At 40.5% G+C, this 22,662-nt stretch overlaps 1 protein-coding gene across 1 annotated transcript in view; it reads left to right on the plus strand.

Moving 5' to 3' along the window:
• The window catches only part of auts2a (activator of transcription and developmental regulator AUTS2 a), a 975,777-nt gene that overhangs the window by 649,292 nt on the left and 303,823 nt on the right, over positions 1-22,662 (plus strand). Inside the window, 1 exon segment of the mRNA XM_034179013.1 lies at positions 9,196-9,225. Coding sequence (XP_034034904.1) covers positions 9,196-9,225 — 30 coding nt within the window.

Here is a 22,662-nt window from a genome sequence, read left to right on the forward strand (position 1 = left end):
CTCGTCTCTGTGCTTGTTCTGTTGGACCTCAGTGCTGCTTTTGATACTGTTGACCATAAAATTTTATTACAGAGATTAGAGCATGCCATAGGTATTAAAGGCACTGCACTGCGATGGTTTGAATCATATTTGTCTAATAGATTACAATTTGTTCATGTAAATGGGGAATCTTCTTCACAGACTAAAGTTAGTTATGGAGTTCCACAAGGTTCTGTGCTAGGACCAATTTTATTCACTTTATACATGCTTCCCTTAGGCAGTATTATTAGACGGTATTGCTTAAATTTTCATTGTTACACAGATGATACCCAGCTTTATCTATCCATGAAGCCAGAGGACACACACCAATTAGCTAAACTGCAGAATTGTCTTACAGACGTAAAGACGTGGATGACCTCTAACTTCCTGCTTTTAAACTCAGATAAAACTGAAGTTATTGTACTTGGCCCCACAAATCTTAGAAACATGGTGTCTAACCAGATCCTTACTCTGGATGGCATTACCCTGACCTCTAGTAATACTGTGAGAAATCTTGGAGTCATTTTTGATCAGGATATGTCTTTCAAAACGCATATTAAACAAATATGTAGGACTGCTTTTTTGCATTTACGCAATATCTCTAAAATCAGAAAGGTCTTGTCTCAAGAGTGATGCTGAAAAACTAATTCATGCATTTATTTCCTCTAGGCTGGACTGTTGTAATTCATTATTATCAGGTTGTCCTAAAAGTTCCCTAAAAAGCCTTCAGTTAATTCAAAATGCTGCAGCTAGAGTACTGACGGGGACTAGAAGGAGAGAGCATATCTCACCCATATTGGCCTCTCTTCATTGGCTTCCTGTTAATTCTAGAATAGAATTTAAAATTCTTCTTCTTACTTATAAGGTTTTGAATAATCAGGTCCCATCTTATCTTAGGGACCTCGTAGTACCATATCACCCCAATAGAGCGCTTCGCTCTCAGACTGCAGGCTTACTTGTAGTTCCTAGGGTTTGTAAGAGTAGAATGGGAGGCAGAGCCTTCAGCTTTCAGGCTCCTCTCCTGTGGAACCAGCTCCCAATTCAGATCAGGGAGACAGACACCCTCTCTACTTTTAAGATTAGGCTTAAAACTTTCCTTTTTGCTAAAGCTTATAGTTAGGGCTGGATCAGGTGACCCTGAACCATCCCTTAGTTATGCTGCTATAGACGTAGACTGCTGGGGGGTTCCCATGATGCACTGTTTCTTTCTCTTTTTGCTCTGTATGCACCACTCTGCATTTAATCATTAGTGATCGATCTCTGCTCCCCTCCACAGCATGTCTTTTTCCTGGTTCTCTCCCTCAGCCCCAACCAGTCCCAGCAGAAGACTGCCCCTCCCTGAGCCTGGTTCTGCTGGAGGTTTCTTCCTGTTAAAAGGGAGTTTTTCCTTCCCACTGTAGCCAAGTGCTTGCTCACAGGGGGTCGTTTTGACCGTTGGGGTTTTACATAATTATTGTATGGCCTTGCCTTACAATATAAAGCGCCTTGGGGCAACTGTTTGTTGTGATTTGGCGCTATATAAAAAAATTGATTGATTGATTGATTGATTAATTTGTTGATGGACCATTGGGAGCAATTACAGCCTAATGTCTTGTTGAATATGATGGAACAAGCTTGGTGCACCTATCTTTGGGCAGTTTGCTCCATTCCTCTTTGCAGCACCTCTCAAGCTCCATCAGGTTGATGGGGAGCATCGGTGCACAACCATTTTCAGATCTCTCCAGAGATGTTCAATCAGATTCAGGTCTCGGCTCTGACTAAGCCAATCAAGGACATTCATGGAGTTGTCCTGAAGCCACTCCTTTGATATCTTGGCTGTGTGCTTAGGGTCATTGTCCTGCTGAAAGATGAACCGTCACCCCAGTCTGAGGTCAAGAGTGCTCTGGATCAGGTTTTCATCCAGGATGTCTCAGTACATTGCTACATTCATCTTTCCCTCAATCACCACCATGCTTCACTGTAGGGATGGTACCTGGTTTCCTCCAAACATGACGCCTGGCATTCACGCCAAAGACTTCAGTCTTTGTCTCATCAGACCAGAGAATTTTGTTTCTCATGGTCTGAGAGTCCTTCAGGTGTCTTTTGGCAAACTTCAGCTGGGCTGCCATGTGCCTTTTACTAAGGAGTGGCTTCTGTTTAGCCACTCTACCATACAGGTCTGATTGGTGGATTGCTGCAGAGATGGTTGTCCTTCTGGAAGGTTCTCCTCTCTCCACAGAGGAATGCTGGAGCTCTGACAGAGTGACCACGAGGTTCTTGGTCACCTCTCTGTCAAAGGCCTTTCTCCCCTGATCACTCAGTTTAGATGGGTAGCCAGCTCTACGAAGAGTCCTAGTGGATCCAAACCTCTTCCATTTATGGATGATGGAGGCCACTGTGCTCATTGGGACCTTCAAAGCCACAGAAATGTTTCTGTACCCTTCCCCAGATTTGTGCCTTTATACAATACTGTCTGTGAGGTCTACAAACAATTCCTGACATGCTGTGACATGCACTGTCAACTGTGGGACCATATATGTAGACAGGTGTGTGTCTTTCCAAATCATGTCCAGTCAACTGAATTTACCCCAGGTGGACTTCACTTAAGCTCTAGAAACATCTCAAGGATGATCAGTGGAAACAGGATGCACCTGAGGTAAAAGGCTATGAATACTTATAATACTAATGTATACTTATATACGTGTGATTTCTTAGCTTTTTAAAAAAAAAAAAAAATTGTAATAAATTTGTAAAAATATTTTTAAAAAAAAAAGGTTTTTTTCACACTGTCATTATGGGGTGTTGTGAGTAGAATTTTGAGGAAAGAAAAAATGAATTTCAGCGATTTTGGAATAAGGCTGTAACATAGCAAAATGAGGAAAAAGTGAGTGTCTGTGAATACTTTCCAGATGCACTCTATCCTCATTGTTTAAATTCATCCCATTGTTCTGGTGTATGGAGCCAAAATGTTGCCTTCTACAGTTGATTTGAGTTGTTTTTGACAGTTACACGTTGCTCTGTAGTCTTATTCAGCAGGTATTCTTATTAGCTGTGATCACAGCAATAACCAAATGCTCGCTTCATAAAATGCACCTGATTTCTCTAATGATCAGGTCTGGAGTTCATTCCTTCCCGCTGCCGAGCATAAAGCTAAAGCTGAGAATTTCAAGCTCCCCGTCTCCGTTTTTGTACGAGTCAGTAAATACGAAAGCACGAGCAGCAGATACGCAGGGATTTTTCTTTGCCGCCTCGGGTTGTTTTATGCACGAGACGCAGCATTAGTTCACCTTGATCACTTATCAGTGAGTGACAGGTCTGACTTGTTTGTGAGGCGGGGATGTGTTTTTATGTTTTTCACTGTTATCATTATTCGTTACTTTTTGTGAGTGTGAGGGAGCTTTGGTGTCTGCACTGTAAGGATGATCAGATTGCCTGCCTTCGTCTGTCAGGCCTGATCTCCAGATTTTTTACTTTCCTCATTATAAAGGTATTTCCATTTTATTAAGTCCCCACCACCACCACCCCACCCTTTGTCATCGTGGGAAATTTGCATACTTCTATTCGTTGAGGGTAAAAAAAAAACCCAAAAAAAACCTAATGATAGCAATTTCTTTTTCTTTTCTCTCCCCCTCTGGCTGTGCGAGTGCTTCATTTAGCAGCACCTGCGTAAGCGACAGGCGCCGGGATGAGAAGTGAAAGAGAGCAGTTGATTAAATCATCATCAAGTCGCAGCACAGAAAGTCAATTCTGCTCGCCGTCTACAATGATATCCTTTTATCTTAAAGTAATGAGCTATGGCACTTTTGCATCGGGTAATACGATGAGTTCCATTAGCATGTTCCATTTGCTTCACAAGCAAGGGGCAAGTCATTCCAGCCGGCTTCTATCTTGGCAATCAAAGCAATTGGCTGCAGAACCGAGGAACAGCGAAAAGGAAGGAGACGGGGGCGAAAAAAAGAAATAAGAAGGCAACGAGAAAGAAATTCTGGCAGCATTTTTTTATGGATCACAACACAGTGGAAAAAGGAAAATGTCCGTTATTTGAACCTCTTGCGTGTCTGCATGTGCAGAGAAGCAGCTTTAGTGATGTCACAGCAGCTCTCCTCTGCTGCCGCTGAGAAACGTAAGGGTCGGTTCACCTGTTTATATAATCATACGTAAGAGTAAGTGTGCACACATGCACGCGCGGCACAGCCTAGTGTTTGCATTGCACAGTCACGTGTAATTAGATCTTTCATTATCTTGATTTATCCTTCTTACGGTCTGCAGGGCTGCGCGCTGTCTTCAAACGAGTGGTGGATTGTTGTGAGCGGGAGAGAAATGGAGAGCGGTCCGAGGAGTGTTTGCCCAGTGCGTTTATTGCCTCTGCATAATTTATGAGCTGCTGGAGCTGACCGTCGTGGCAGAGTGTGCCGCGGGCGGCCCCTGGGGCCATGTGGGACAGGCTTGTAAATTGGATGCAATGCTCCTGCTGAGCTCGCAAGGCCTCTTTTCACCGTCCGGGTTCCAGAAAGAGATCCGGCTCACGAGCTCGGTCAGCTACCTTTGAGCTCTGCAGGGCTCCAGATCAGCAAAAACAAGAAATGGGAGAAAAAAAAATGGGGGTGGCGGTGGTAGAGGCTTCCTGTCAATCATTTTGCCACCTTACTTCACTCCCTGCCTGCCTCGACACCCACCAACACCTCCCTGCCCCATGCTCTCTCTCTCTCTCTCTCTCTCTCTCTCTCTCACACACACACACACACACACAGACACACGCAGGAACAACGCCGACCCCTACTTCTATTCCCCCCCAGTGCTTTCTTCATTACCGACTCCAGTGCTTCTCTGCACCTCAGCCATATGCATAACGTCGAGGGCCGCCAGTCACCCAGCATCACACTAATTAGTTGATAAAGAATTAAGTGGACCTTGAAATTGAAAGAGAAAAAAATGAAATCTAGACACTTTTTCTTTTTTCCTCCCTCCATTGCCAAGTCACTTTCCTTTGCTTGTGTTTGTCATAGCCTCAGCCTAAAAGCGACACCTCGGTGTGTTTGAGCTTTGAGGTTTCGGCTCCTTCTGGAGGTTTCAGCGCTTTATTTCATTGCACTGTTTGTGTGAGTTATATATCTGCAAATATCCAGGCGCCGAATATGAATATATGATAAGTTCATTATTAAAGAGATGAATTGTTTGGAAGGGCACCTCTGTGGATCCAAATGCTGTTTACAGAGTACAGTGTCGTCCCTTAGTTCTTCCACACTTCACCTCCATTCAGGCATATCACTCAGTGCTGGCTAGCCGTTTCTACAACCCCTGGCAAAAATTATGGAATCACCGGCCTCGGAGGATGTTCATTCAGTTGTTTAATTTTGTAGAAAAAAAGCAGATCACAGACATGACACAAAACTAAAGTCATTTCAGATGACAACTTTCTGGCTTTAAGAAACACTATAAGAAATCAGGAAAAAAAGATTGTGGCAGTCAGTAACGGTTACTTTTTTAGACCAAGCAGAGGAAAAAAATATGGACTCACTCAATTCTGAGGAAAAAATTATGGAATCACCCTGTAAATTTTCATCCCCCAAATTAACACCTGCATCAAATCAGATCTGCTCGTTGACATTGACCCTATGTGTCTTTTTGCAAAGAATGTTTTCACAGTTTTTGCTCTATGGCAAGATGCATTATCATCTTGAAAAATGATTTCATCATCCCCAAACATCCTTTCAATTGTCCAAAATATCAACGTAAACTTGTGCATTTATTGATGATGTAATGACAGCCATCTCCCCAGTGCCTTTACCTGACATGCAGCCCCATATCATCAATGACTGTGGAAATTTACATGTTCTCTTCAGGCAGTCATCATTATAAATCTCATTGGAACGGCACCAAACAAAAGTTCCAGCATCATCACCTTGCCCAATGCAGATTCGAGATTCATCACTGAATATGACTTTCATCCAGTCATCCACAGTCCACGATTGCTTTTCCTTAGCCCATTGTAACCTTGTTTTTTTTTTTGTTTAGGTGTTAATGATGGCTTTCGTTTAGCTTTTCTGTATGTAAATCCCATTTCCTTTAGGCGGTTTCTTACAGTTCGGTCACAGACGTTGACTCCAGTTTCCTCCCATTCGTTCCTTATTTGTTTTGTTGTACATTTTTCGATTTTTGAGACATATTGCTTTAAGTTTTCTGTCTTGACGCTTTGATGTCTTCCTTGGTCTACCAGTATGTTTGCCTTTAACAACCTTCCCATGTTGTTTGTATTTGGTCCAGAGTTTAGACACAGCTGACTGTGAACAACCAACATCTTTTGCAACATTGCATGATGATTTACTCTTTTAAGAGTTTGATAATCCTCTCCTTTGTTTCAATTGACATCTCTCGTGTTGGAGCCATGATTCATGTCAGTCCACTTGGTGCAACAGCTCTCCAAGGTGTGTTCACTCCTTTTTAGATGCAGACTAATGAGCAGATCTGATATGATGCAGGTGTTAGTTTTGGGGATGAAAATTTACAGGGTGATTCTATAATTTTTTCCTCAGAATTGAGTGATTCCATATTTTTTTTCCTCTGCTTGGTCTAAAAAAGTAACCGTTACTGACTGCCACAATCTTTTTTTCTTGATTTCTTATAGTGTTTCTTAAAGCCAGAAAGTTGCCATTTGAAATGACTTTAGTTTTGTGTCATGTCTGTGATCTGCTTTTTTTCTACAAAATTAAACAACTGAATGAACATCCTCCGAGGCCGGTGATTCCATCATTTTTGCCAGGGGTTGTACACAGCAAAATCACTAGTGTTAAATTTATCAATAGAAAACTATCTGTCGGTGTGGTTTTCTGATTGGGTTATCTGACTCTTACTAGTGTTAGCCTCTGGTGCTGAAAACTGAAGCTGATGCCAAAACCTGCAGTCCCTTGAATGGCCACTTGAGGCTGTCCCAAAAATGATTCAATGGCAATAGAACACAGTTTTAAACCTGTTCAGCAGAAATCAACATCTTTACATCCTGGTGTTAAAAATAGTCCCCCTATAATTTCAACTATGGGGTGAATTTTTATTGAACACATTAGTTTAAGCAATTATAAGTCACAAAGTTATGAATAGTTTGTGGGTTTGTTGCTTCAAGTGACTGCTAATGTACCCGGTTCCGGACCCCACATCAGTGTGTGCTACCTGCTGTGAATTTGACTGCATTTGTCCTTTCTGGCCATTTAATTCCAAATATCTGCAGTAACATGGTTAGCTGTGCAGTTAATTGTATTAATGAACCATCAAAGAAGTCAGTGCTGTATATCTTAACGTTAGAAATTGTACACTGACAAATTTGCTGTGTAGCATTTAGCTTAGCGGGACTTCACAAAAGTCAGCTTAATTATTAAGGCTAGTTCTCATGACTACAACCTCTATTTCTGAGCGAAGTAGATTGTTTGAAGCACAAGTCCTGACTTACAGTGAGGCAAATAAGTATTTGATACACTATTGTTTTTGCAAGTTTTCCCACCTACAGAGAATGGAGAGGTATATAATTTTTATCGTAGGTAAACTTCAACTGTGAGAGACAGAATCTAAAAAGAAAATTCAGAAAATCACATTGTATGGTTTATAATAATTAATTTTCATTTTATTACATGAAATAAGTATTTGAAACCTACCAACCAGCAAGAATTCTGTCTCTCACAGACCTGTTAATTTTTCTTTAAGAAGTCCTCTTATTCTGCACTCTTTACCTGTATTAATTGCACCTGTTTGAACTTGTTACCTGTATAAAAGACACCTGTTCACACAATCAATCACACTCCAAACTGTCCAGCATAGCCAAGACCAAAGAGCTGTCTAAGGACACCAGGGACAAAACTGTAGACGTGCACAAGGCTGGGATGGACTACAGGACAACAGGCAAGCAGCTTGGTAGAAGACAACAACTGTTATGATTATTTATTAGAAAGTGAAAGAAACACAAGATGACTGTCATTCTCCTTCAGTTTGGGATTCCATGCAAGATCTCACTTTGTGGGGTAAGGATGATTCTGAGAAAGCTCAGAACTACACAGGAGGACCTGGTCAATGACCTGAAGAGAGCTGGGACCACAGTCACAAAGATTACATTAGTAACACATGATGCTGTCATGGTTTAAAATCCTGCAGGGCAGCAAGGTCCCCCTGCTCAAGACAGCACATGTCCAGGCCTGTTTGAAGTTTACCAGAGACCATCTGGATGATCCAGAGGAGGCATGGGAGAAGGTCATGTGGTCAGATGAGACCAGAATAGAGCTTTTTGGTATCAACTCCACTCACCATGTTTGGAGGATGAGAACAACCCCAAGAACATCGTCCCAACTGTGAAGCATGGGGGTGGAAACATCATTTTTGGGGATGCTCTTCTGCAAAGGGGACAGGACGACTGCACCGTATTGAAGGGAAGATGGATGGGGTCATGTATCGTGAGATTTTGGCAAACAACTTCCTTCCATCAGTAAGAGCATTGAAGATGGGTCATGGCTGGGTCTTCAGCATGACAATGAACACAAACACACAGCCAGGGCAACTAAGGAGGGGCTCCGTAAGAAGCATTGCAAGGTCCTGGAGTGACCTGGCCAGTCTCCAGACCTGAACTCAATAGAAAATCTTTGGAGGGAGCTGAAACTCCAAACCTGAAAGATCTGAAATGAATTGAAGAAATGTCTGACCTCTGTAATTGCAAACAAAGGTGTCTGTACTAAATATTAAGGTCTGTTTTTCTATAGTATCAAATTCTTATTTCATGCAATGAAATGCAGATTATTTAAAAATCATACAATGTGATTTTCAGATTTTTATTTTTATTTGTTTAGATTCTGTCTCTCACAGTTGAAGTGTACCTACGATAAAAATAAGAGACCTCTCCATTCTTTGTAGGTGGGAAAACTTGCGAAATTGACAGTGGATCAAATACTTATTTGCCTGACAGTACAATAAAGGAGTTATCTAAAGTGAATCAAAGAAAAATGAGTTTATTTGCTCTTGTCGTTATAAGCATGACTTTTCTCTGCACATCAGAACCTTGTTCTGTCTTCCTCGGGATTGTTGACGCTCTGAGAATGCTAACACGCATGAAGTGAAACTGTGTTTAATTACTTTCCTTACATTTTTGAATACCCTTAAAAGAAAGAATGTTTTCAGTGCAGAATTTAATCAAGATTTTACCTTTGTCTTTCTTTTTTCTTACAGTGTGATACTGAAAGTGAACAAGATGATAAGGTAGGCCTCCTCATCACTTTTTAAAAAATGCTATTAAACATGCTGCGAAATAACACCTAACGTCTGTTTGGTTTTCATAAAAGTCAAATATTAGGCTTTTTTAAAGGGTGAGAACGTAATGTAATTAGGATGAAACATCTTGTTAATAAGTATGAGAAAGACTATTATTAGAATGAATTAGCTGCACATTAATTATAAATGACTTAATGTGCAAACTGTTCTGGCTTTGTTAGGATTTAGACAGTGGTGAGCACAGCTAACCAAAAAGTTAGCTTCAATAACCGTTAATCCGCTAATTGAAAAGTTAACTTTCATAAAGCTAAACTGATACACCCCTAAAACACTTAGAGGGAGTTCTAGCTAAAAGCTAAGCCGATAACCTTTACTATTGACTCCAGTACACTGGCAGCTACTGCTACTTCTGAGTAAATTCAAAGGCAGTCACAAACAACAATGAGGCAGTGCCTCTGTCTAAGATCAGCCTTCTCTCAGCAAACAGACCTGGTGACCAGAGAGGAAAAAAAAGGGGAGAGTAAAAAAAGATAATTTATTTTCACAGCCATACAATCTTGCAGACGTGTCACAGGAGACATGAACAGCAAGCTAGTTTTGACTTATGGTTAAAATTGAAAACAAACTCGTTCCGGACAAGTTATCGAAATTAACGTCACCTCTGTCGTTTTTGCAAAGTGAAAATATCAGTTATATGTTTTAGTTTTAAAGTAATGCGCCAGTTTTGAAGGTTTGAGCAGTTACAGACACACACGTGCCAAAAGACATTATTGGGAAAATGAGCTTCCTGTCATCAGTGGTTTGTCGGTTTATATACTGTATATGTGTGTGTAAAAACCAACACACAAGTTACTGTAACGTGTGTTGATTTTTACAAATAAATCTGTATTTATAAATATGTCATATTTTTTCCATTTGTAAAAAAGGCCATTTGAAAAATGAAAATTCTGTTTGTTAAGTAAGTGTGATTCAGCACACAGCGAATGTTTGGCAATTAGTATTCAAACTCCCATCCAGTAGATGGCAGTGTTCATGGCAGTGTGAATACCAATTGCTACACATTCCCTATAAGTGCTGAATCACTTAACAAACAGAATTTTCAGTTTACAAATTGCCTTTTTTTGTTTTACAAATGAAAAAAAAAAATTGAATATTTACAAATACAGATTTATCTGTAAAAACCAACACACACGTTATGGTAACTTGTGTGTTGTTTTTTACATACATATAAACCAACCAACCACTGATGACAGGAAGCTCATTTTCCCATAATGCCTTTTGGCATGTGTGTGTCTGTAACCGCTCAAACCTTCAAAACTGGCACATTACTTTAAAACTAAAACATATAACTGATATTTTCACTTTGCAAAAATGACAGAGGTGACGTTAATTTCGATAGCTTGTCCGGAACTAGTTTGTTTTCAATTTTAACCAAAAGTTAAAACTACCTTGCTGTTCCTGTCACACTCAAACCTTCAAAATTAGTGCAGCTGTCTGTCTGCTACACAACATGTAACAGACAGGAATTAAAATTTATGATTTTAGGCTTTACAAATGTTTTTAACTGTTAAGCTTTATTCACTATGCCCGCAAAAAAGATGTTAGCAGTCTAAAAGGTATCGGAACTAAATTTGGCGGAAGTTAATTGGTCCACTGATGGTTTTCAAAGCTAGCTGAAAAGCTAATCAGCTAACAAAAAGTTAGCTTCACTAATGAGCAGTTAGCGGATTAGCGGAACTGTGCCCACCACTGGATTTAGATGGTATTTAAATCAGAATGCTGTAACAAACATGGGTGGCTAAGGAAACAGACTCTTTTTGTGTGTGTGAATTTGTGTATCATATGTCACTTTATAGAATCTGGCATTCAGTCTGGGGCACTTTTGTTAATTAGAAGCTTCACAGCTTAATATAATATAAAAATTCTTCACAGCTTGCAATTCTTCACGATACGTCAAATATTGCTGGGTTCACATTTTAAGTGTTGCACTGATATTAATACAAAAATACCTCCTCCAAAGCCCATTAGGAACACAGTGGGTCACCTCTAAATGGACTCCACATATCAAAGTGCCTTGTTGCAAAATCGTCACTATTGTATTGTCAGGCTAACCGAAGGTGCTGGAGAAAAGGTCAGTGAAGTGAAGGTGTTGTTTGGGAGCAAGAACGTGCACGGCAAATGTTGTGGATTTATGGCTACTGGCTCAGGAGATCATACTCATAAAGAACTTGTGGTGAAGGCTTTCAACACAAAAGCTTTTTAAAGGCCAATCAGACATTGGGTTATTTATGTGTGTCATAAGCAGAAAGAAAAACAGAGGAAGTATGTGATTTTTAATGTTGGGTGAACGATAATTGAGTGTGTAAAAGCACATGTTCTAGAAAGCTGGAGCTTTTTAACTTCCTATATTAGGGCTTTCACGATAGTCTGAAAGGCACCAGTATACTTCATTTGACATCAGAGAAATTGAAGAAAGAACATAGCTGGCTGACAATTTGTACTTCTTTTGAAGTGTACTGGTACCTTCATGTTCTATGGGATTCACAATGACCATATTAATGCAACAGGGTTGACAACAATGAAACAATTAGAAGAGTCCCTGTCGTGCTTCTCTATCCTATATATTAAAGAACTTTACGTGCTCTGTGTGTCCGCAGTGAAGGCGGCAGTCTTCTGTGTCCATAAGCTGCCATCTCACGCAACCGAAAAACTGCAGCACACACTTCATTTTGCTAATTAATCACACAGCAAGTCATAATACAACCCCTGGCAAAAATTATGGAATCACCGGCCTCGGAGGATGTTCATTCAGTTGTTTAATTTTGTAGAAAAAAAGCAGATCACAGACATGACACAAAACTAAAGTCATTTCAAATGGCAACTTTCTGGCTTTAAGAAACACTATAAGAAATTTAAAAAAAAAGATTGTGGCAGTCGGTAACGGTTACTTTTTTAGACCAAGCAGAGGAAAAAAATATGGAATCACTCAATTCTGAGGAATAAATTATGGAATCACCCTGTAAACTTTCATCCCCAAAACTAACACCTGCATCAAATCACATCTGCTTGTTAGTCTGCATCTGAAAAGGAGTGATCACACCTTGGAGAGCTGTTGCACCAAGTGGACTGACATGAATCATGGCTCCAACACGAGAGATGTCAGTTGAAACAAAGGAGAGGATTATCAAACTCCTAAAAGAGGATAAATCATCACGCAATGTTGCAAAAGATGTTGGTTGTTCACAGTCAGCTGTGTCTAAACTCTGGACCAAATACAAACAACATGGGAAGGTTGTTAAAGGCAAACATACTGGTAGACCAAGGAAGACATCAAAGCGTCAAGACAGAAAACTTAAAGCAATATGTCTCAAAAATCGAAAAATGTACAACAAAACAAATAAGGAACGAATGGGAGGAAACTGGAGTCAACGTCTGTGACCGAACTGTAAGAAACCGCCTAAAGGAAATGGGATTTACATACAGAAAAGCTAAACGAAAGCCATCATTAACACCTAAACAGAAAAAAAAACAAGGTTACAATGGGCTAAGGAAAAGCAATCGTGGACTGTGGATGACTGGATGAAAGTCATATTCAGTGATGAATCTCGAATCTGCATTGGGCAAGGTGATGATGCTGGAACTTTTGTTTGGTGCCGTTCCAATGAGATTTATAAAGATGACTGCCTGAAGAGAACATGTAAATTTCCACAGTCATTGATGATATGGGGCTGCATGTCAGGTAAAGGCACTGGGGAGATGGCTGTCATTACATCATCAATAAATGCACAAGTTTACGTTGATATTTTGGACACTTTTCTGATGTTTGAGGATGATGAAATCATTTTTCAAGAAGATAATGCATCTTGCCATAGAGCAAAAACTGCAAAAACATTCCTTGCAAAAAGACACATAGGGTCAATGTCAACGAGCAGATGTGATTTGATGCAGGTGTTAGTTTTGGAGATGGAAATTTACAGGGTGATTCCATAATTTTTTCCTCAGAATTGAGTGATTCCATATTTTTTTCCTCTGCTTGGTCTAAAAAAGTAACCGTTACTGACTGCCACAATTTTTTTTCCTGATTTCTTATAGTGTTTCTTAAAGCCAGAAAGTTGCCATTTGAAATGACTTTAGTTTTGTGTCATGTCTGTGATCTGCTTTTTTTCTACAAAATTAAACAACAGAATGAACATCCTCCGAGGCCTGTGATTCCATAATTTTTGCCAGGGGTTGTATTGCTGACATTTGTAATAAAATTCTCACACACGAGCCATTCAGTCATGCTAACATTTAAAGGCGTCTTAAGGCGTTCACCTTGGTCACATCATCAGCCACAGTCTGAGAAATATCAGTTATAAATAATAATAAAAATAAAGCTTATTTTTTGTGTTTCTCTGTGGGTCACAAACCACCTTTAGAGGTGCATACTGCCACCTACTGTGTGGGAATTAGAGTGTGGGAATTTGTGGCATTAATTATTCTAAGTCAATACAATACAGAACATGAAACAATAAGATGAAAACTAAAATGATCAAAACATACAATAAGTATCTTAACGCAATTAGGAAACAGCACTAGTTTGATAGTCTTTGCACAATCATGCAGCACTTTTAAAACTCATAGTGCTCTAGTTTAACTAAAGCCTAAAACACTTACAACTTGGCAACTACAAAAAATGCTTGCAAATTGGTAATTAGTCTTCACCCAGGTGAAAGCGGGTACCTCTGCTAGTGCCTGTAATATACAGTTTGTTCATTTATCAAGGAGGATGTAAATACTGTACAGATCAGGTAGCTGTGGGAAAGGATTTGGTCAACCAATATCTAGACCTGGGTTTGATTCCTTGTCACGGTACCTGACTGTCTTCTTGGACAGGAGTTTTTAGGTGCTTTTTTCCAGTCCACCAAGTTGTACATGGGTACAGGCCTTGGCTGGGGAGGGATCCTGTGATGGGTTCTTAAACTCTCATCCGCTTCCCCCCTACAGTATCCAGAGATGAGGACTGACACCACTGGGTCACCACTGGGTGTCAGGGTCTGTACAGGACTTCTTCTTCATCTTCATGTAAATACCTTCAAGTTCATGCTCACACTGCTCAGAATGTCACTGTCATTGGACCGACATCTCTGTTATTTTGTCATTGTGGGATACCTCGCACACAGATTGTGCTTGCCGGACTACTTTCTCCACACTGCTCAGCTCTCGTTGGAGCGACAACACAAAGAATGTGTCTCTTTGTCCCAGACAGATCTCTTTCAGTGCAGCTTCTTGTTCTGACTTTAATCAAATCAAATCAATTTTATTTATATAGTGCCAAATCACAACAAACAGTTGCCCCAAGGTGCTTTATATTGTAAGGCAAAGCCATACAATAATTACGTAAAAACCCCAACGGTCAAAACGACCCCCTGTGAGCAAGCACTTGGCAACAGTGGGAAGGAAAAACTCCCTTTTAACAGGAAGAAACCTCCAGCAGAACCAGGCTCAGGGAGGGGCAGTCTTCTGCTGGGACTGGTTGGGGCTGAGGGGAGAGAACCAGGAAAAAGACATGCTGTGGAGGGGAGCAGAGATCAATCACTAATGATTAAATGCAGAGTGGTGCATACAGAGCAAAAAGAGAAAGAAACAGTGCATCATGGGAACCCCCCAGCAGTCTACGTCTATAGCAGCATAACTAAGGGATGGTTCAGGGTCACCTGATCCAGCCCTAACTATAAGCTTTAGCAAAAAGGAAAGTTTTAAGCCTAATCTTAAAAGTAGAGAGGGTGTCTGTCTCCCTGATCTGAATTGGGAGCTGGTTCCACAGGAGAGGAGCCTGAAAGCTGAAGGCTCTGCCTCCCATTCTACTCTTACAAACCCTAGGAACTACAAGTAAGCCTGCAGTCTGAGAGCGAAGTGCTCTATTGGGGTGATATGGTACTATGAGGTCCCTAAGATAAGATGGGACCTGATTATTCAAAACCTTATAAGTAAGAAGAAGAATTTTAAATTCTATTCTAGAATTAACAGGAAGCCAATGAAGAGAGGCCAATATGGGTGAAATATGCTCTCTCCTTCTAGTCCCCGTCAGTACTCTAGCTGCAGCATTTTGAATTAACTGAAGGGTTTTCAGGGAACTTTTAGGACAACCTGATAATAATGAATTACAATAGTCCAGCCTAGAGGAAATAAATGCATGAATTAGTTTTTCAGCATCACTCTGAGACAAGATCTTTCTAATTTTAGAGATATTGCGCAAATGCAAAAAAGCAGTCCTACATATTTGCTTAATATGCGCATTGAAGGACATATCCTGATCAAAAATGACTCCAAGATTTCTCACAGTATTACTGGAGGTCAGGGTAATGCCATCCAGAGTAAGGATCTGGTTAGACACCATGTTTCTAAGATTTGTGGGGCCAAGTACAATAACTTCAGTTTTATCTGAATTTAAAAGCAGGAAATTAGAGGTCATCCATGTTAACTAATTGGTGTGTGTCCTCTGGCTTCATGGATAGATAAAACTGGGTATCATCTGCGTAACAATGAAAATTTAAGCAATGCTGTCTAATAATACTGCCTAAGGGAAGCATGTATAAAGTGAATAAAATCCGTCCTAGTACGGAACCTTGTGGAACTCCATAATTAACCTTAGTCTGTGAAGAAGATTCCCCATTTACATGAACAAATTGTAATCTATTAGATAAATATGATTCAAACCACTGCAGTGCAATGCCTTTAATACCTATGGCATGCTCTAATCTCTGTAATAAATTTTTATGGTCAACAGTATCAAAAGCTGCACTGAGGTCTAACAGAACAAGCACAGAGATGAGTCCACTGTCTGAGGCCATAAGAAGATCATTTGTAACCTTTACTAATGCCGTTTCTGTACTATGATGAATTCTAAAACCTGACTGAAACTCTTCAAATAGACCATTCCTCTGCAGATGATCAGTTAGCTGTTTTACAACTACCCTTTCAAGAATTTTTGAGAGAAAAGGAAGGTTGGAGATTGGCCTATAATTAGCTAAGATAGCTGGGTCAAGTGATGGCTTTTTAAGTAATGGTTTAATTACTGCCACCTTAAAAGCCTGTGGTACATAGCCAACTAACAAAGATAGATTGATCATATTTAAGATCGAAGCATTAAATAATGGTAGGGCTTCCTTGAGCAGCCTGGTAGGAATGGGGTCTAATAAACATGTTGATGGTTTGGAGGAAGTAACTAATGAAAATAACTCAGACAGAACAATCGGAGAGAAAGAGTCTAACCAAATACCGGCATCACTGAAAGCAGTCGAACATAAAGATATGTCTTTGAGATGGTTATGAGTAATTTTTTCTCTAATAGTTAAAATTTTATTAGCAAAGAAAGTCATGAAGTCATTACTAGTTAAAGTTAAAGGAATACTCGGCTCAATAGAGCTCTGACTCAGCCTGGCTACAGTGCTGAAAAGAAACCTGGGGTTGTTCTTATTTTCTTCAATTAGTGATGAGTGGTAAGATGTCCTAGCTTTACGGAGGGCTTTTTTATAGAGCAACAGACTCTTTTTCCAGGCTAAATGAAGATCTTCTAAATTAGTAAGATGCCATTTCCTCTCCAGCTTACGGGTTATCTGCTTTAAGCTGCGAGTTTGTGGGTTAAACCACAGAGTCAGGCACTTCTGATTTAAGACTTTCTTTTTCAGAGGAGCTTCAGCATCCAAAGTTGTGCTTAATGAGGATGTAAAGCTATTGACGAGATAATCTATCTCACTCACAGAGTTTAGGTAGCTACTCTGCACTGTGTTGGTATTTGGTACTGAAGAACATAACAAAGAAGGAATCATATCCTTAAACCTAGTTACAGCGCTTTCAGAAAGACCTCTACTGTAATGAAACTTATTCCCCACTGCTGGGTAGTCCATTAAAGTAACTGTAAATGTTATTAAGAAATGATCAAACAAAAAGGGGTTTTCAGGAAATACTGTTAAGTCTTCAATTTCTATGCCATAAGTCAAAACAAGATCTAAAGTGTGGTTAAGGTGGTGGGTGGGCTCATTTACATTTTGAGCAAAGAGAATTGAGTCTAACAATAGATTAAATGCAGTGTTGAGGCTGTCATTCTCAGCATCTGTGTGGATGTTAAAATCGCCCACTATAATTATCTTATCTGAGCTAAGCACTAAGTCAGACAAAAGGTCTGAAAAATCACAAAGAAACTCACAGTAACGACCAGGTGGACGATAGATAATAACAAATAAAACTGGTTTTTGGGACTTCCAATTTGGATGGACAAGACTAAGAGTCAAGCTTTCAAATGAATTAAAGCTCTGTCTGGGTTTTTGATTATTTAATAAGCTGGAGTGGAAGATTGCTGCTAATCCTCCGCCTCGGCCCGTGCTACGAGCGTTCTGGCAGTTAGTGTGACTCGGGGGTGTTGACTCATTTAAACTAACATATTCATCCTGCTGCAACCAGGTTTCTGTAAGGCAGAATAAATCAATATGTTGATCAATTATTATATCATTTACTAACAGGGACTTAGAAGAGAGAGATCTAATGTTTAATAGACCACATTTAACTGTTTTAGTCTGTGGTGCAATTGAAGGTGCTATATTATTTTTTCTTTTTGATTTTTTATGCTTAAATAGATTTTTGCTGGTTATTGGTAGTCTGGGAGCAGGCACCGTCTCTACGGGGATGGGGTAATGAGGGGATGGCAGGGGGAGAGAAGCTGCAGAGAGGTGTGTAAGACTACAACTCTGCTTCCTGGTCCCAACCCTGGGTAGTCATGATTTGGAGGGTTTAATAAAATTGGCCAGATTTCTAGAAATGAGAGCTGCTCCATCCAAACTGGGATGGATGCCGTCTCTCCTAACAAGACCAGGTTTTCCCTAGAAGCTTTGCCAATTATCCATGAAGCCCACCTCATTTTTTGGACACCACTCAGACAGCCAGCAATTCAAGGAGAACATGCGGCTAAACATGTCACTCCTGGTCCGATTGGGGAGGGGCCCAGAGAAAACTACAGAGTCCGACATTGTTTTTGCAAAGTTACACACCGATTCAATTTTAATTTTAGTGACCTCCGATTGGCGTAACCGGGTGTCATTACTGCCGACGTGAATTACAATCTTACCAAATTTACGCTTAGCCTTAGTCAGCAGTTTCAAATTTCCTTCAATGTCGCCTGCTCTGGCCCCTGGAAGACAATTGACTATGGTTGCTGGTGTCGCTAACGTCACATTTCTCAAACAGAGTCGCCAATAACCAGAGTTTGTTGAGATGTGAACGGGTTGGTGGTGTACAGGGGGCTTCTGTTTAGAACTGCGCTTCCTCCTCACAGTCACCCAGCCAGCCTGCTTTCCCGGCTGCTCGGGATCTGCTGGGGGACAGCTAATGGCGGCTAAGCTACCTTGGTCCGCACCGACTACAGGGGCCTGGCTAGCTGTAGGATTTTCCAAGGTGCGGAGCCGAGTCTCCAATTCGCCCAGCCTGGCCTCCAAAGCTACGAACAAGCTACACTTATTACAAGTACCATTACTGCTAAAGGAGGCCGAGGAATAACTAAACATTTCACACCGAGCGCAGAAAAGTGCGGGAGAGACAGGAGAAGCCGTCATGCTAAACCGGCTAAGAGCTAGCAGCTGCGCTAAGCTAGCGGATTCCTAAAAACACGCAAAGTGAATAATGTGTAAATAATTTAGAGGTAATTCAGCAGAGGGAGTGCTTTAGTTAAGGCACGTGAAGATTAAACTGTGAAACAAATCGTTATCTAGTTAACTAGATCAATCTAACTGCACAGATTAAACAGCTAACAGATACAGAAAAACACCGCTGTGCTCCGGAACAGGAAGTGATACAATACCGCAGTGAGAGCCAACCACCAGTAGAGTGCAGTAGTCTGCAAATTCTTGGGTGTTAACACAAAGTTAACACCCAAGTCTTTCATCGCCAACTGTAAATGTTAATCAAAACATTCCGATCCTATCTTTCGGAATCAAACTTCATCGTGTCAGTATTTATAGTGTGCTTGAGCAATAACAGGTGAAGTTGCTCATAAACTTTAAGTTTCTTAAATATTTATTATGGCCACTCTTAAACTTCAGTTCTCTTTATAATTTTATTACGGGTAAATTTTAGAATTAATTTAGCTGAGATATACTCATTATCTCACAGGAATATATCACATTTATCTGGGAACTACTTTTTGCACAGGAATTCTTCAATCACGTCAGCCGCGGGCGTACTGACACAGAATATACAGATACTGTATACTGTTGTTTGACCAAAATGAGACCGTTCACTTTTAGGTTGCCGTAAGCTAAGCTAGTGGGACTCGTGAGAGTGTGGTTCAAGTTTTGCGTTATTCTGATTGTGCGGGTTCTCAGGTATTCACAGTTTTGCCCTTGTTGACACATTCGTAGAGCCGCTGTATTCCGCAGCGGCTTCAATCCGGTGATCTGGAGCCATCCTAATGATTTAGCAAAGCCATTTGATTGTGGTGTTTAGATTCTGCAGCAAATTGAGTCATTACTCAGTCTTGTCGATTTGAATTGCTCCTGTTGCTGTGGCAAATTCTTTTGTTTCAGGAAGAGAGCGAAGCATGCTAAAAGGTACCCCCCCCCCTCCCGCCCATGACTGCTTTAATTCACCTTGGCTGACGCTGTGCTCCTGATGAACAGCGCCGACTGCACCTTTCTGTCATTGATTAATTGTGTGTTAAAGCAACAGAGGAGTGAATTAGTAAAGAGAGGACCCCGTGACAGGGTCTGACTTGTGTTCTTCCTCGGTACGAGGGAGTAATTGGCGCCTCCCACTCAACACCCATCTTCAGTCCCACTCACCTCTGCCGCTATCTATTCCCGTCAGGCGCGCTACGCCCACTGTCTCTCTTGTCATTTGCATTCTGTGGACGGTGTAGTCTGCTTTACAATGCCGCAGCAAAGAAGAACGCAGCGGAGCGGAGTCATTTTAATGGGTCAAATGTATTCAGATGAGGACAAACGTGGCTTATTTAGTTTCCCTTCAAAAGCAGGAAATGGGAAAAGTGTTCCCTGGAGAAATCATGTTCTGCATGGTGTAGGAGGCCTCCGCCGTGTTGGTGGGAGCTGGCAGGCTTCGATAAGAGACAGCTATGAGCGTGTGCATGCGATCGCCTTCTGGTGTGTTTGTGTGTAGGAAACTGTCAGAGCCTTTGCTCATTACAAAGTGACCTGCAGGACGGGACCTCCTCAACATGACATGTTAATGACATGCTGGCAGGTGGGTGGGAGGCAGGGCTCACCACATTCACTCATCACATAACACTGGTATTATTAGCTCCATATCTCATTAGCATCCCTGCTAAGGCACCACGTCGACTGCTCTTCCTTTCCTGGTGCCAGTACCAAGCAGTTCAGTCACAACTCGGATAATGAGAACAGAAATTCTGCTGCTTTAAATGCTGTGCTGCATATGGAAACTGTACCACAAATAAAGTGTGTTGAATATTTCATAGCTATTGCAGTTCTGTGTGTCTGTATTGACGTCTGACTTTTAACTGCTTTCTAACCCAGCAGTTCGGTATTTTTGCATCATGTTTCATGCCTTGTTTCGTCCCATCATGCAGCATGTGGTGATTAGGATGGTTTTCAGGGTGTTTTTGTTTTATTTATTTTTTACTGCACAGTGTTCTCCAGGCTGCTCAATTCTCCAGGGGCTGTGCGGTTCCTAAATTGGTGCTGAGATGCATGAAATAAATGCTGGCTGAGAGGCCAAAATGTCCGGTCAAAGCTTGGCTCACCAGGATGGAATGTCTTGTTTTGGTTGCTAACATTTTTTGAAACCCATCTTCCTCTCCTGAAAATGTAGAGCTCTATTCGGACATGATTAGTTTGACACTGGATAGGAGAGATAATATAATAGTTTTCAAACTTTCTCAGTCATTTTAGCCCTGTCCAAATGTGCCGTTCAGTCATTTTCAAAAGGCAAGCTGCTCCTTTGTCAGTAAAAATTCTGGCAAATTTTGCCTTCTGTAAAATGGTCTGGTCATAGTAAGTACCTCAAGTTAGTTAGACTCATGTACTAATCATGTCCTGTAGAACAGAAGTTTTCTGCAGATTATGTCAAGTAAGAAGGTGCTTGAAGAGGCTTTTGGATGACAGTCAAACTGGCAAAAGCAGAGATTTGACTTTCACACTTGAGTGTTAGTTACATATAATTTCTGTATCAATCTGTCTAGATATATTACAGCTGCAGTCTCTGACATCATATGATAATGTTTACATGAGCACCACAACCCTGGGTTCCCTCACCGTGGATAATAAAGCACCACATTAAATACAAAGTTAGTGGGATGGCACACGTTTCTCAAACCTTTTCCCCGCTATTTACATGGTACATAATCTGAGGGCAAAATAGGGATTTTATTTCATCACTTGATTAACTGTGAGTGTGTTTTTGGTGTAGCATGATTTAAAACAATCAGGTTGTCATCTGCCATTGCTTTTAAGAGCCATGTGTACTGGAACCTGGTGTTTTGTGATTTACACTGCCCAGTCAGAAATGAGAGGTTTTCTGGCGAGGACATAGATCCTCACACCAAATGTCAAACCACCCAGTAAATTGTTAACGGGAGCAGCAGTCCTCCTCTCTCTGAGATGAAGTAGTTGACCACATCACTCCTGCAACACCTCCTCATCCTTCCCGGTATCCTCCTTATACCTTCAGGCACAGAGAGCACATGGAAATTTATGCAGTTTTTTCTATGCCATATTTTATGCTACTATATGTGATGCTGCCCCTAGTGGCAAACAAAAAGTGAACAGAGAGAGTATCAGTGTGCTGCAGCCAGTGTTGCCACAGTTACTTTGAAAAAGTAATCCAATTACTGATTACTGATTACTCTGTGAAAAAGTAACTTAGTTACTTTATTGATTACTCAATTGTAAAAGTAACTAAGTTAGATTACTAGTTACTTTTTTAGTTACTTTCCCCAGCTGCCGACAACAACCCTCTGCCACCTCAACATGACAATGATACTTGTTTTGCCAAAACTCACTTTATAGTCACCCTTTCTTGACTTCAATGAAAATAAATACGTGTTTTATAAAAAGTAAAATAAAGACCTCTTTCTTGACCTCATATTTAACTGTTGACAGCACTGTAACAGTAAAACTTGCAATTTCTAACCTACATTGTTTATAAATGTAACTATTAAATTCTAACATTTTTCTAACATTTAAATTCTCTCTAAACATTTTACTTGTCGAAAGTATTATTATTTTAAGTAGTAGTAGTAGTTTAGTAGTAGTTTAGTATTAGTAGTTTTATTTAGGCAAAACATTTATTTATGCGGAAAACATGACCAGATTTACAGGTAAGAAAGTGTTATTGCATTTTCACATCATGTGGTCCTCAAAAGAGAGTTTAGTTGCATTTGAGTGGAAAATAGTGTTAGTTGTTGATGTGTCGCAGAGG

Source organism: Thalassophryne amazonica, chromosome 9, assembly GCF_902500255.1.
Source record: "Thalassophryne amazonica chromosome 9, fThaAma1.1, whole genome shotgun sequence".
NCBI lineage: Eukaryota > Metazoa > Chordata > Actinopteri > Batrachoidiformes > Batrachoididae > Thalassophryne > Thalassophryne amazonica.